General features: G+C 37.3%; 1 protein-coding gene across 7 annotated transcripts in view; it reads left to right on the top strand.

The window, feature by feature from the left end:
• Positions 1-13,532, top strand: part of DGKB (diacylglycerol kinase beta) — a 719,270-nt gene that overhangs the window by 207,257 nt on the left and 498,481 nt on the right. For all 7 annotated transcript variants that reach the window (XM_059171265.1, XM_059171262.1, XM_059171263.1 and 4 more), the window contains 2 exons: positions 28-144; positions 11,584-11,682. In XM_059171265.1, coding sequence (XP_059027248.1) covers positions 28-144; positions 11,584-11,682 — 216 coding nt within the window. The remainder of the gene's footprint in view (positions 1-27; positions 145-11,583; positions 11,683-13,532) is intronic.

Genomic DNA, 13,532 nt, shown 5'->3' with positions numbered 1-13,532 from the left:
GATCACGGTACTCTTGTTCTGTTCTAGGTCATGCATCATTACTGGGTTGAAGGTAACTGCCCAACCAAGTGTGATAAGTGCCACAAAACAGTCAAATGTTACCAGGGCCTGACAGGACTGCATTGTGTTTGGTGTCAGATCACAGTGAGTAACACTGGAAAACAAATCTCTAGCATTCACTCACAGTGGAGACTGCGTATCCCATACCCTCCAAGAGTTTTATCCCGGGCAATCATCCTGAATTTTAGACTAAGTGGGCATAAAGTCATCCATCTCTCACTGGGATAAAGGTCAAAGTCAGATTTGTCCTCATAGAATCCAGAATTTTAGAGCTACTGACAACCTTAAAGACTATACCATTATGCGGATTCCACCAATGCTCCATGGAGCTCTGGGAGGTACCAGGAAGGTGATGAGACGTCATGGCTCATGGGTGGGTGACGCGTGTGGGACACAGTCTGAGTAGAATTTAGCTCTCCCTCCATCCCTAATGCTGTTTTAGAAGAAATTTCTGTCTCACATGCTGTAAATATATTTTAATAACAGAATCTATGGGCTTACAATGGGTAGACAGATGAATAATGTGATCCAAAGACTTAATTACATAGTGAAGATGCTAAAACCAAGAAAAACATAGCAAATTGTCGTTGACCGCATGGCTAGGCAGACATGCAAGTGGGTCCATATTTTAGTTCTTGATCCTTTTAAGAACTTATTTTGCCCTTTTTCACCATATGTCGTTGCCTTACTCCTTCACCTGTATCATAATTTGAGGTATGAAATTTTACATATGGTATTTACATATAATGTTTACAGATGTAAACTCTAGTCATTAGAATGATATTGATGATTGAGAAAGAAGAGGTAAATTGGTCTTTTTCTGGGAAATTTTAAGATTCTTCCTGGTTTGCGTTATTATCAATGCCTGGTTCAAATAGATGGTAATTGCTAGAGTTTTGTGTTTAATTTCTGGAAATTAATTAGAATCTCATTTTTATAATATAGTACAGAAATATTTAGGGGATTATTTCCCCTCTCCCACACACACATTAATTTTGTTTTGTTTTTCCAGCTAGTGTATGAGCCCTATTGTTATAGGAAAAATTGTTCTTGCTTTTGTGAGATTAAAACAGTAGGGAGCAGTGTTTCAGTTTAAATTTTTCTGTAGTGCCCTTCAACCCCACACCCCACAAACCATTTACAATTTTTCTTAAACACACATATGCATACACACAGGATAATGAGAGAATGAACTGTGACTTGCATTTCAAAAATACGATTATATACTTTTTTTAAATGAACACATTTTCTTCAGTCATTTTCGGCTATTAGTCAGTTAAATTACATTTACATTTGAAATTTCCTCAATTATGGAAGAGTTTTATTTTTTTGAAGTGTTTGGTTTTTATAATAAAATGTCTAACAATGATTTAAATTACACATATGGATTACTTAAACATGTTGAGTACTCAGTTTTAAGAAGAACACAACTATTTGATTTTTTAGAAAATTGGTACACATGATAATTGGGTTTCTTGTTTTGTTTTTTTGCTAAGTATCTATAAGAATACGTAGTTTTTGATTCAATATTGTAGAAGCCTGTTTCCCTAATTTCCCCATATAGTGCTTCTTTCCTTAGTTCTCTCTTTACTTTAACATAAGCTGAATTTAGAAAATATCAGAATTTATTTCTCCCTTGTACTTCAAGTTTTTTTCCCATTCTTCATAAATTTCAAATGTCATATCTTAAGTTTATTATTTTGCTTTTCTTTTTTTATTTCTTAAAAAAGTAATGTGTTTTAAATGTGCACACATTTTGAATACTCTAAAAATATGCATGAGGCTTGTGAGCTTCCAGTACAAAGGTTTGTGAGTTTCTAGAATTTTCTTTATTTGACTGATCTCTTTCTTTTTTTTTTTTTATTTTAATATCCATGAGGTATGTCTTCTGCCCTTTCCATTCTATAAAAATGACTCTCCTTGAAGTTATCACTGCTAGTAATCTGTTATTGACATTCAAGGAATCTTGAAATTCTTTTCTTGTTTTATATTCCATTTTGTTTTCCTGGTTTTCTTTCGTATGTTTTAATGTCCCTCTTATCTGTGATTCCATAAACCTACATTGCTACCTCGACTACTTACCAGTTGTACATTCTTTTTTACAGATTTTGTTTATTTATTTAACAGACAGAGATCACAAGTAGGCAGAGAGGCAGGCAAAGAGAGGGGGAAGCAGACTCCCCACTGAGCGGAGAGCCCTGGGGATCCCAGGGTCCTGGGATCATGACCTGTGCCAAAAGCAGAGGCTTTAACCCACTGAGCCACTCAGGTGCCCCCAGTTGTACATTTATATTTAATCTTAATCTTGGCCTCAGCCTTGTAAGAAATTGGGCCTTCCTGGGGCACCTGGGTGGCTCAGTCGGTTAAGCATCCAACTCTTGGTTTTGATTTAGGTCTTGATGTCAGCCTCATGGGATCAAGCCCCACATTGGGCTCCTCACTAAGCATGAAGTCTACTTTTCCCTCTTCTTCTACTAACCCCCCACTGCCAGTCTTTCTTAAATAAATAAATAAATAAAATATTTTTAAAAGGAAAGGAATTTGTCCTCCTTTTTGTAGGAAATAGGTTGTGGCCTCTGAATAAACTATACTTTTAAAAATCTCGGGATTTCATGTCCAAATCAATTCAGAAAACGTGCCCCTGACATCTTATTCTTAAGATCAATGTGTAAATGAAGATGATTCAGACACTATAGCAGAGCACAATATAAACCGTAAAAGACTCTAAATCCTTTGGTTCTGTTCAGGAAACAAGGGAGCACTGAGGGGTTTAAGGAAGAGTTAAAAAAAAAATGGCTGCCAACTTACTAAGCTCTGCAAAGTCCAGAGCCTTCTGGTGGGCCTCAGCCTTATTTTATGCAAACCATGATCTCTAGAGGTCCTATGGGTATTGGGTTCATGAAACAAGACTTGCATAATTTTTTTTTAAAGTTCTCATGTATTCAGAGGAATATGTAACCCTCTCCAAAGTAAGTTCATTCTCTATGCACTTTTGGATTTTTTTTTTAAGATTTTATTTATGTATTTGACAGAGATCACAAGTAGGCAGAGAGGCAGGCAGAGAGAGAGAGAGAGAGGAAGAAGCAGGCTTCCTGCTGAGCAGAAAGCCCGATGTGGGACTCGATCCCAGAACCCTGAGATCATGACCTGAGCCGAAGGCAAAGGCTTAACCACTGAGCCACCCAGGCGCCCCTCACTTTTGGATTTTTAACTGTAAGCAATTTTAAGCACATATTTATTAATTTAATGATTTCATACCTAGTTAAACAAAATATACTTACCTAAGAACATTTATATATTTGGTGTAATGTATACTTTCTTCTTGAACCATTATATGATGATTTTAGTATAAGGTTGATCTGTTCTCAACCCCAGTGTTTTCCTATTATTATTGATTGCCTTTAAACAGACTGAATCTACTTTTTTATGTCCACATGCTTCCCAGAAAGTACTATTAATATAGAAAATACCTAGCAGAAGTTGTGAAAGAGATGGGCTCTCTTAGCATCACAATGCCTAGCTTTAGGAAGACCTATCTGAATGGAGTCTGTAGGAAACAGATTGCAAAGAGAAACAAAGAGAATGAAACTTGGCTTCATTTCATGAGTTTCTCCAAGGCTATTGCTTTCTTTTATGTATTATTTTTGGAAATGGGTGGAGTCTTCTAAGTTCAACTGACCAGATTCTTAATAAGTTCACTGTCCAACAATTAAGATAGTAGTTGTATAATCTTGGAACAGGTATATAAGAAGCTTGGGGCAGTTTCCTAATTTATAAAATGGAGTTAACAATACCTATCATACAGGATTGTTTTAAGAATTACAAGTGTTAAAAAAAATCTGTGTAAATGTGTTTAGAGCAAGACCTCACACATAAGAAGTACTCAGTAATTGACAATTATTATCATAGTGAAAACTGGGTAAAATACCCCAGGGCACAAAATCCCAACTCCTGGCTCACAGAGGGCACTCCATGAATATTACTCATGCCCTTTCTCTTTCACCTCTGGAAGGATCTAGTTGCACAGTCTGAGTCAGAAAAGAATAGCATCTTCATATTCTAAAATCATCCAGAACCATGTGGTCCTGAATCTCACTAAATCCTAGACTAAGCTGATTTATTTATATTCGTAAAAAGCAAGTATTCCAGCTCTCTATTTTCTATCAGACATGGTATCATCATGCTTGCAGTCATTGGAAATAAAGTTAGGAGTCAATTTCTTTTATTCTTGTCTTTCACCTTTCTCTCATATATTCAACCTATCACTGAGCCTTGACATTTTCTCCTTAAAATATCGCTCTCAGATTTGAGTTTTTGTAGCCATCATTCACAGCCCAAGTGCAAACTCTTAGCACCTCTTAACTAGATTAGAGTCAGACTCTCTTGGCTTAGCTCCCTAACAGAAGGTACTTTTCCTATAATGCAGGCTGCAAACCACCTCCAGAATCATCTTCTGAAAATACTAGTTTGTTATCATATGCCACCTTCAGCACCCTATAATAGTTCTGTGATAATAAATGCAGCCCTCACTTCCTCCTACCCGACCTGGTTTTCAGTTCCTCAAATATCAGACCCGAGCCTAAGCACATGACGTATATGTTATTCCTTTCTACACACAGCCCCTGCTGTAGCTGTGGAGAACTGTGGGCAGTCCCTTGGGAAGGCCACGCTTCCCGCTTGCCTGTTACTTTGCTGACTCTATTCCCTTGAGTGTATCCACCTTCAATTCTAACTACACCTGCAAAACCACAATAAGGTCTATATCTGCCTTGAAATGGTCCTTGACACTAATCGTTCTCTTTTTTGGAATACCTTCTATACAATTACTCTGTACCAGAAGAAAAGACTAAATGTTTTCCAGAGGTTTCACGTCTGCATATTAATGTTGTGCACATTTTTAGATTACATTGTGCTCAAGCTCCTGGCCAAAAATATACATTTTTTTTTTTTTAAATCACAGAAAATGCTTGACAGAGTGTGGAGCTTAGGGGAGGTCCTTGGTAAGTTCACTTTAATCACAAATGTGCTCATCTTCTTAATGTTAGATATGGAATTTTTTTTTAATAGAGAAGTTTTTCTTTTTCTTTTTTTTAAGATTTTATTTATTTGACAGAGAGAGATCACAAGTAGGCAGAGAGGGAGGCAGAGAGAGAGGGGGAAGCAGGCTCCCTGCTGAGCAGAGAGCCCGATGTGGGGCTCGATCCCAGGACCCTGAAATCATGACCTGAGCCGAAGGCAGAGACTTAACACACTGAGCCACCCAGGTGCCCCTAGATATGGAATTTTAAATACACATCTTTAATTTCTGTTTTTCCCTCAGTCTGCATCAGGTATACAAGTAGGTTTACATAAATACTAAAGTTAAGAACTCATTTTAATACCCGCTTTTTAGTCAGCAATTGGTGGCTCCTGGAAATGATACTAATTTGCCATCTTAAAGATATAAAATTAAGGTCTTAGGAAACCGAGTTTTATATCCTGTTGCAAATCTAACCACTTAAAAAATAAAAACAGAAAACTCCTAAGACTGTGAACTATCTTCTAGCATTTATGCAACCATTTTCTTGTGTTTATAATTCAGTCAGCCAGGCTAAATATCTTCATTGGTTCTCTCTTCCTTCACTTGCTTACATTCTCTGTTTCTAAGATCCCACTGTGAATATGAGTTCAGTTCTGCTGAGAGTGTATTTCCTTGACATTCTTTTAAAAACAAGTTGTAATTTGCTCCTGGTTGTACTAAAATGTCCCGAGTGAGGTGGGACTCAGCAAGATAGGAGGGTGATACATTTCATTTGAACTTGACAAAAGAAAGCCTACAAAGGCTATGATTTATTTACTTTCGGTATCATGTGGGTCTACTCCTTTATTAAAATATTAGGCTATGAGTAGTAGTGTTTCCAATGCCTTTCCAATAAGAAGATTTATGCTTTAGCAAATATCTGCATTTAAGCAGGATCCTGAATTTGCAAAATGTTAGAAACAAAAGAATGTATAAACCAACAATGTTCCTTTAAATCAGGGCACTTAGTTTTTCTTTAGAAGAATGACGTCTGTGTCTTATTTTCCTACAAATACATATGGAAATTTATTTTCTATTTTTTTCTCCCTTGACTTGTTAGATTCTAGTGCTTTATTCTCAATATAGTACCCCAACTCTTTCCACAACTCCACCCTGTAAATACATACACGTGCATATACACACATTCACACGCATATGTACTTTCACATGTTTTCTTTTTCTTCCTAACTTGAGACAGCTTTTCCCAATAAACACAGATCTGGCTGTAAATTAGGTGCCATTGGAAATTGTCATAAACTCTGAAATTATTTCCAAGTGTTTAATTCATTTCCAGGAAAAGCTGGTTCATATTTTATGAATTTCCTAGATATAGGACTGATTCAGTTAATACAAAAGAGAATTTCTGGGGGTGCCTGGGTGGCTCAGTGGGTTAAGCCTCTGCCTTCGCCTCAGCTCATGATCCCAGGGTCCTGGGATGGAGCCCAGCATTGAGCTCTCTGCTCCACAGGGAGCCTGCTCCCCCCACCCCCCCGCCCGCCTGCCTCTGTGCCTGCTTGTGATCTCTGTCAAATAAATAAATAAAATCTTAAAAAAAAAAAAAAGAATTTCTGTACATATAAAAATAAAATGACTTAAGGATTTCTGTGCCTTACTCTTAAAAAAATGCAAAGACACCCAGGAACCAAAATAAAAACACTTAAAAGAAGGCAACAATTTCTTTTTGTTTTGTTAATTTAATTTTTCTTAAAGTGTTCCAAGATTCATTGTTTATGCATCACACCCAGTGCTCCATGCAATACGCGCCCTCCTTAATACCCACCACCAGGCACACCCAACCCCCACACCCCTCCCCTCCAAAACCCTGTTTGTTTATCAGAGTCCTCAGTCTCTCATGGTTCATCTTCCCCTCCAATTTTCCCCAGTTCACTTTTCCTTTCCTTCTCCTAATGTCCTCCATGTTATTGAAGGTAACAGTTTCTTATCTTTGGGGCTCCACTGGCCATTTTATTGAAGAGGCAGGATTCATCTGTGCTCTAGTTTATTTATATTCTTGATGAGGATTTTTGTATTTTCACTTCTGCTGATTTGGGATCTGGGTTGTCTTTAAGACAATTTTCAATCTTCAGCATCTTACTGACACTGAAAAGGACTCAGCTGTGTCTTTTTCTTATACCCTTGTCTGTAAATGTCATGGCCTCAAGTTTAAGCAAATTGTTTTTATTGCTGATTATGTTCACCTTTTTCCTTTTTAAAATTATATTGAAAAATAACATACATGCTGAAGAATATAAATATCTTAAGGGTAGAACTGGATGAATTTTGCGTAAATGAACAACTCATGTAATAACAATCTGATCAAGAGAGGTGCCTGGGTGTCTCAGTGGGTTAAAGACTCTGCCTTTGGCTCAGGTCGTGATCTCGGGGTCCTGAGATCGAGCTCTGCGTTGGGCTCTCTGCTAGATGGGGAGCCTGCTTCCTCCTCTCTCACTGCCTGCCTCTCTGCCTATTTGTCATCTCTCTCTCTGTCAAATAAAGAAATAAAAAACCTTAAAAAAAAAAGAATCTGATCAAGAAATAAAGCATTGCCAGTAACCTAAGATTTTGGGTTGGGGGAGGGAAGGAGCTTTTAAAATCTATCATATGGGGGCGCCTGGGTGGCTCAGTTGGTTAAGCGACTGCATTCAGCTCAGGTCATGATCCTGGAGTTCCAGGATTGAGTCCCGCATCGCGCTCGCTGCTCTGCAAGGAGTCTGCTTCTCCCTCTGACCTTTTCTCCTCTCATGCTCTCTTTCACTCTCTCTCTCTCTCAAGTAAATAAATAAAATCTTTTTAAAAAATTTAAAATCTATCATATGGCTTGTATTTTTTGATATTTGCCTTTTTTAAATAGACTTTTTACTTTTAGAGCAGTTTAGGGTTCACAGCAAAAAATGATCCTCACTTTTTTTTGAAGGGTTTCTTTCTTTCTTTCTTCTTTTCTTTCTTTATCTGAGAGCGAGGGACAGAGAGTGTGTGAGTAGGGGAGGTGGGTCGGGGGAAGAGACAGAGAGAATCTCCAGCAGTCTCTATTCTGAACAGGGAGCCTGAAGCAGGCTCCAAGCTGGGGATAGGGGTCTCCAACCTGGGGTCTCCAACCAGGGTTCTGCTTCATTCCATGACCCTGAGATTATGATCTGAGCAAAAACCAAAAGTGGGTCCCTTAACTGACTGGACTACCTAGGCTCCCCAAATGATGTTCACTCTTAATCTTCATAAATAGTACTGAGAACTATAAGTTACTTTTTTTGGCTTTTACATTTTGTACTTTGTCTTCAAGTGTGTCTCTCAGCAATATGGTGAATAAACTAGAACTGCTATACAAATTTGTCTTCTAGCTTTTGAAATGATGAGAATGATCAGTAGTTCCCATATGGTGTCCTCCGTTTTGACACTTTGGGTTTCATGCAATGTCATGGTGGTGTTGATGGCCACCCAAGTACATTGAGCAGCTCTCAGTTCCCAGTCTTTTAAAAAAACAAACAAAAAAAGTAAGGTATCAGTGCACGTTACTAGTTAATACAGACTTTTGGGGCAGGAGATTTTTTTTTTGCACTGTGTGATCATATGACTACCGACTTTCTTCTAGAGTCTGCTATTTGACCATGTTCCTTCAGGATTCTGCCTCACAGCTGCTTGGACAAAGCTCAGGAATATAAACAACAAGATAGGCAAACTAAAAAGGCCCCAGAAAGTTTTATTTGCTTATATATATTTATAAAAAATATATTTGCTTATATTCTGAAATCCCCATACCCAAATATGAAGATTTACCCCCTATACACATACTCTGTTCAGCTCAAGTGTGATTCTATTGAAGTCTTTTGTGGGTTTTGGTTGTGTTTTTTTTTTTTTTTTTTGCTGGAAAATGGTCTTTAAAAAAGGAAAAAGACAAAAAACTGTCATTAAGTTCATTTTATGTTTGTCATCTCTTCTTACATCTGGTAGGCTTCAAATAAATATACAGAAAGGATCGTTATCCTTTGCCATATCAGTTGCAAATTGTTGGAAACACATGGAAAGGAGGCGTGGGGGAGAGGGAGGCCCTCAGATAGAATATCTGTGGTCAGTGTGGGCACTCAGAGAGCCCTGCCCCTCTGTCCTTCAGAGTCACATGTGAGGCTGAACGAACTTCAGGGAAGAGGAAAAAAATTCAGAACTTTCTCATTCCGTACACTCAAGGATCTTTAATGTAGATCTTGCCTCTACAAATTAGAGGCTTCTTAGATTCTGCATTCTCAGATTTAAAGAGGTCATACAGGATCAAAAACCAAAAAGCCTTTTTTGCTGTGACACCCTGGCATAGAAGAGCCTTAAGACTCCTCGTTTGTCTTTGGTTTTGGTTCATTTTTTCATAGTGATTAAGATGTAAGCTTCCCAGGACTGCCATCACAAAATGCCACAAAATGAGTAGCTTTAAACAACAGAGCCTTATTCTCCTTTAGTACTGGAGGCCAGAAATTTGAAATCAAGGTCAGCAGGGTCAGAGTCCATCTGAAGGGTGTCTGGGAGAACGCTTCCGTGCGGCTTCCTGGGCTCTGCTGGGAGCCTGCCCTCCTTGCTCTTCCTTGGCTTGTGGCTGCATCATAGATCTTTTCCTGTGTTGCCACGTGGCCTCTTCCCTCCATCTCTGTCCCTGTAGGTCCAGATTTTTCTCTTCTTATGAGGACACCCTCATAGTAATTGGACCTGGCTTTTCTTTATCCTGTAGAACTTCAGCTGAACCTGAATACATCTACAGAGATCTTATTTCCAAATAAGTTCACATTCATAGGTACCCAGAGTGAGGACTTCAACATACCTTTTGAGGAATCCATTGTCCATTAGGTCCAAATCTCAAATTCCAGAGCCATGCTTTATTCTAAGGAAATTAAGTCCAATAAATTAATAATATATTTCACCACCAAATTTTCATTTGCCAAATCAAAACATCCATTTATTTAGCTCTTTTGTACATGTGGCATGAACCTCTGTTTTTAACACCTCTTGCCTCTTGACGTCGATCAGCAGCGCTTGGTAAGAAGACTAAACCATTGTCGGGGCACCTGGGGGGCTCAGTGGGTTAAAGCCTCTGCCTTCAGCTCAGGTTGTGATCTCAGGGTCCTGGGATCGAGCCCCACATCAAGACCCACATCAGGCTCTCTGCTCAGCATGGAGCCTGCCTTCCGCCTCTTTCTCTGCCTGCCTCTCTGCCTACTCATGATTTCTGTCTGTCAAATAAATTAAAAAAAGAAAAAAAGAAGACTGAACCATTGTCTTAGAAGGAGTTTACATGTCACTGAGAAGCAGCTGCTAACCATGGATGTATATGGAGAGGTTCTTTCATTTCATGTAATGGGGCCTTATGTGTAGGAATCATTGCCCAAGTAGCCTTAACTCAGGGCAAGGAGTTGTTAGTAGGATGGATATTTTAGATTGAAGGGCAACAGAATACTGCTTCAGGGGAGTTCTATCACCAATAGTAAATCAACACTCTTTGGGGGTTTATGTTTGATTGCTAATTAACTGCTTACTAAGGTAAGCTTGTTTTGAAAATTAATGTAGCCATGACTTAAACGGAGTGACTTTGGTTCAAAACTGAAAAATGATGCCGCTCCATTTTTGTTTTGAACAAAACACGTTACTTTACTAACATTTATAATTGTTCTAAAGTAGTAATATTTTATAAAAAATTTTATATTAAAGTAATATAGAGTGAGAGAGCAAGAAATCCCTAGATGCCTTTAGCAAATTTGTATGATTCCCATAAAAACTACCACCTCAATTTTAAAAATCACTATTTAATGCACTATGTTATAACACCTTAATTTAAACTTGTGACCAAGATGGATAAAAATACAGTTTAGATTCATACGTGTTAAAAAGTAAAAAACATTATGTGATTATACCCTAACTTAATGTAGAGCTGATAAATACAATATAAAGATAAATTTTTATAATCATAATCATCTTCTTATATTTATATCCTGCTCCTACTGAGATGAATCTCTGGTTACATTTACATATTGAATTACAAAGTTAAAACTAATGATGGGATCAATTATGCCCCATACTGAGCTGTGCACTTTGGAATGACTTTGAGAAAACAGGAGGGTCAAAAAAAAAAAAAAAGCATCCACGGCGCACAGTGGTTTCAGAATTATGCTAACAGATAAGCAAAGGAAGAGACAATAATTTGCATTTGTCAAGGAAATCAGGCATTTATTGGTATAAAACCTAAAGTATTTTGAATATAAACATTTCTCAGAATTCGAAAATATATAGGCTGGGTCATAGAAGTTGCTGAACGGTGGATTTAAGGTAGATATATAAGGGCAAACATAACATCATTCCCTTTTTGATCCTCTTAATTGTTCTTGGAATCCTTTTGATGTATTTTTAATGCATTTGCTGTATCTCAGTTGAAATATCTGCTCCATATTTGCTGTTGTCATGCCAAATGATAGTGTCTTCTTTCTCCTTCCTAGCTGCATAATAAATGTGCTTCTCATCTCAAACCTGAATGTGACTGCGGACCTTTGAAGGACCATATTTTACCACCCACAACAATCTGTCCAGTAGTCCTGGTGAGTTTTTCCTTCTCATCATTCTGCTCTAACTTGGGGTTTCTGTGAAGAACTGGTATGCTATACCATTAAATGCTTCCAGGGCTGATTCTTTTCCATTGATCAAGGCAGTGCTCTATAGATCAAAAATACCCCATTACTGCCAAGTAGACACCTTTGCCCACTATATTTCCTTTTTTCTTCATGGCACAGTAAATGTTTTCGTAAGGTGTGCTCTAACTGAAGCTGACTCAGGCTTCACCACTTAGTCATGCTGTACTTACCAGAAATTGTATAGGCGAAACACTTCTACATCTTACATGTTTTATAGATCTAGCTTCCCAGAATAATGAAGTTATTCTTATGGGCAATTTTGCTGGAGATGCACATTATATATCTGCAATGTTGAGTCCTCTTATCTAGGTCAGAGGCTACCTAGAAAGAGGACACATATGCTGAAGAAAGTTATGCACTGTCATTAGGTGTATTTTATTTTTTATGGGTGAACAATAAATTTAACCACCTGCAAAATACTTAATTAAATAAATATGTAAGTGGGAATATTTTAAAAAAATATGTAAGTGGGAAATGCATAACTGAGGCAACCCAGAGAAGAGTCAAACCTCAATAGAAAGAGAAGTAGGTAGTCAAAGATAATATTCATATTACATTTCAAAATCCAAATTGTTTCTAAAGTGAAACGCTTATTTTACAAAACAAACTATTTTATCTCCATAATGCAGTTCGCATTTTTAAAAACGACATGGAAATTAAGTGGCTGGGACTTTAGCTTGATATAATAAAAATACAACAACTAAGAAATGTTAGACAAATACTTTTCTAAAGGTCAACCTAGAAATTAATCAAATTACTCAATTTGCACCCACTTATGATTCATTTTGTAATTATCTGTAAAATACTGGTTGTATTTTAAATGTCTTTATTTAAAAATTATTTAAAACTCTTCATTTTCTCAAACTACAAGTGTAGAGCAAAAGAAAATACCCCACATTGCTGAGGATAGCAATAACTAATTCTCAGTTTCCTTTCTTCATGTGAGATTCATTAGAAATCCTGTAGTAAATAAGATTAATTAAAAATAATAAATGCCACATAAAAATACATTTTAGATGAATTTTGGTGTTATTTTATTTTTCATAGCATTGTCTTAAAGAGAAAGGACTTGTACCATTTTTAGATATTTATATTCTTTTTAAAGTTATAGTAATTTTACTACTTTTGATGCAGGCTTGATCTCAGATTTTAACTCTAGAAACATCCTGTCATCCTAACATCTAGCTGCCTATGTAAAACCCTACTCAGTTCATTGAACCAGGAGTTCCTTTGTCTACTTATGTCAACCTCTGGTCACATAAAGTCAAGCATGAGCTACTTTCTTTTTATTACTCTATCTTTTCTTTCTTTGAGAGAATCAAAGGTAGAGAACATGTATTACATGAATATTCTTGTATTCTAACAATCTTCACAAAACCCTCACCCTGGTGGTTTTTTTTTTTTTTTTTTTTTAGATCCTCTTGATTCTTTTTTTTTTTTTTTTTTTTTTTTTTTTAAAGATTTTATTTATTTATTTGTGAGAGAGAGAGAGTGAGAGCGAGCACAGGCAGACAGAGTGGAAGGCAGAGTCAGAGGGAGAAGCAGGCTCCCCGCGGAGCAAGGAGCCCGATATGGGACTCGATCCCAGGACGCTGGGATCATGACCTGAGCCGAAGGCAGCTGCTTAACCAACTGAGCCACCCAGGCGTCCCGGTCCTCTTGATTCTGAAGATTTGTTTTCAATCATTAAATCTTCCTACAGTTTTAATCATGATTTGCATCTCAACATTTGCTCTTTTATCATTTCCTTGGTACTA

This window comes from Mustela lutreola, chromosome 4 (assembly GCF_030435805.1).
Source record: "Mustela lutreola isolate mMusLut2 chromosome 4, mMusLut2.pri, whole genome shotgun sequence".
NCBI classification, from domain to species: domain Eukaryota; kingdom Metazoa; phylum Chordata; class Mammalia; order Carnivora; family Mustelidae; genus Mustela; species Mustela lutreola.
Note: the sequence above shows the minus strand (reverse complement) of the source record. Positions and strands in the feature narration are given on the sequence as shown.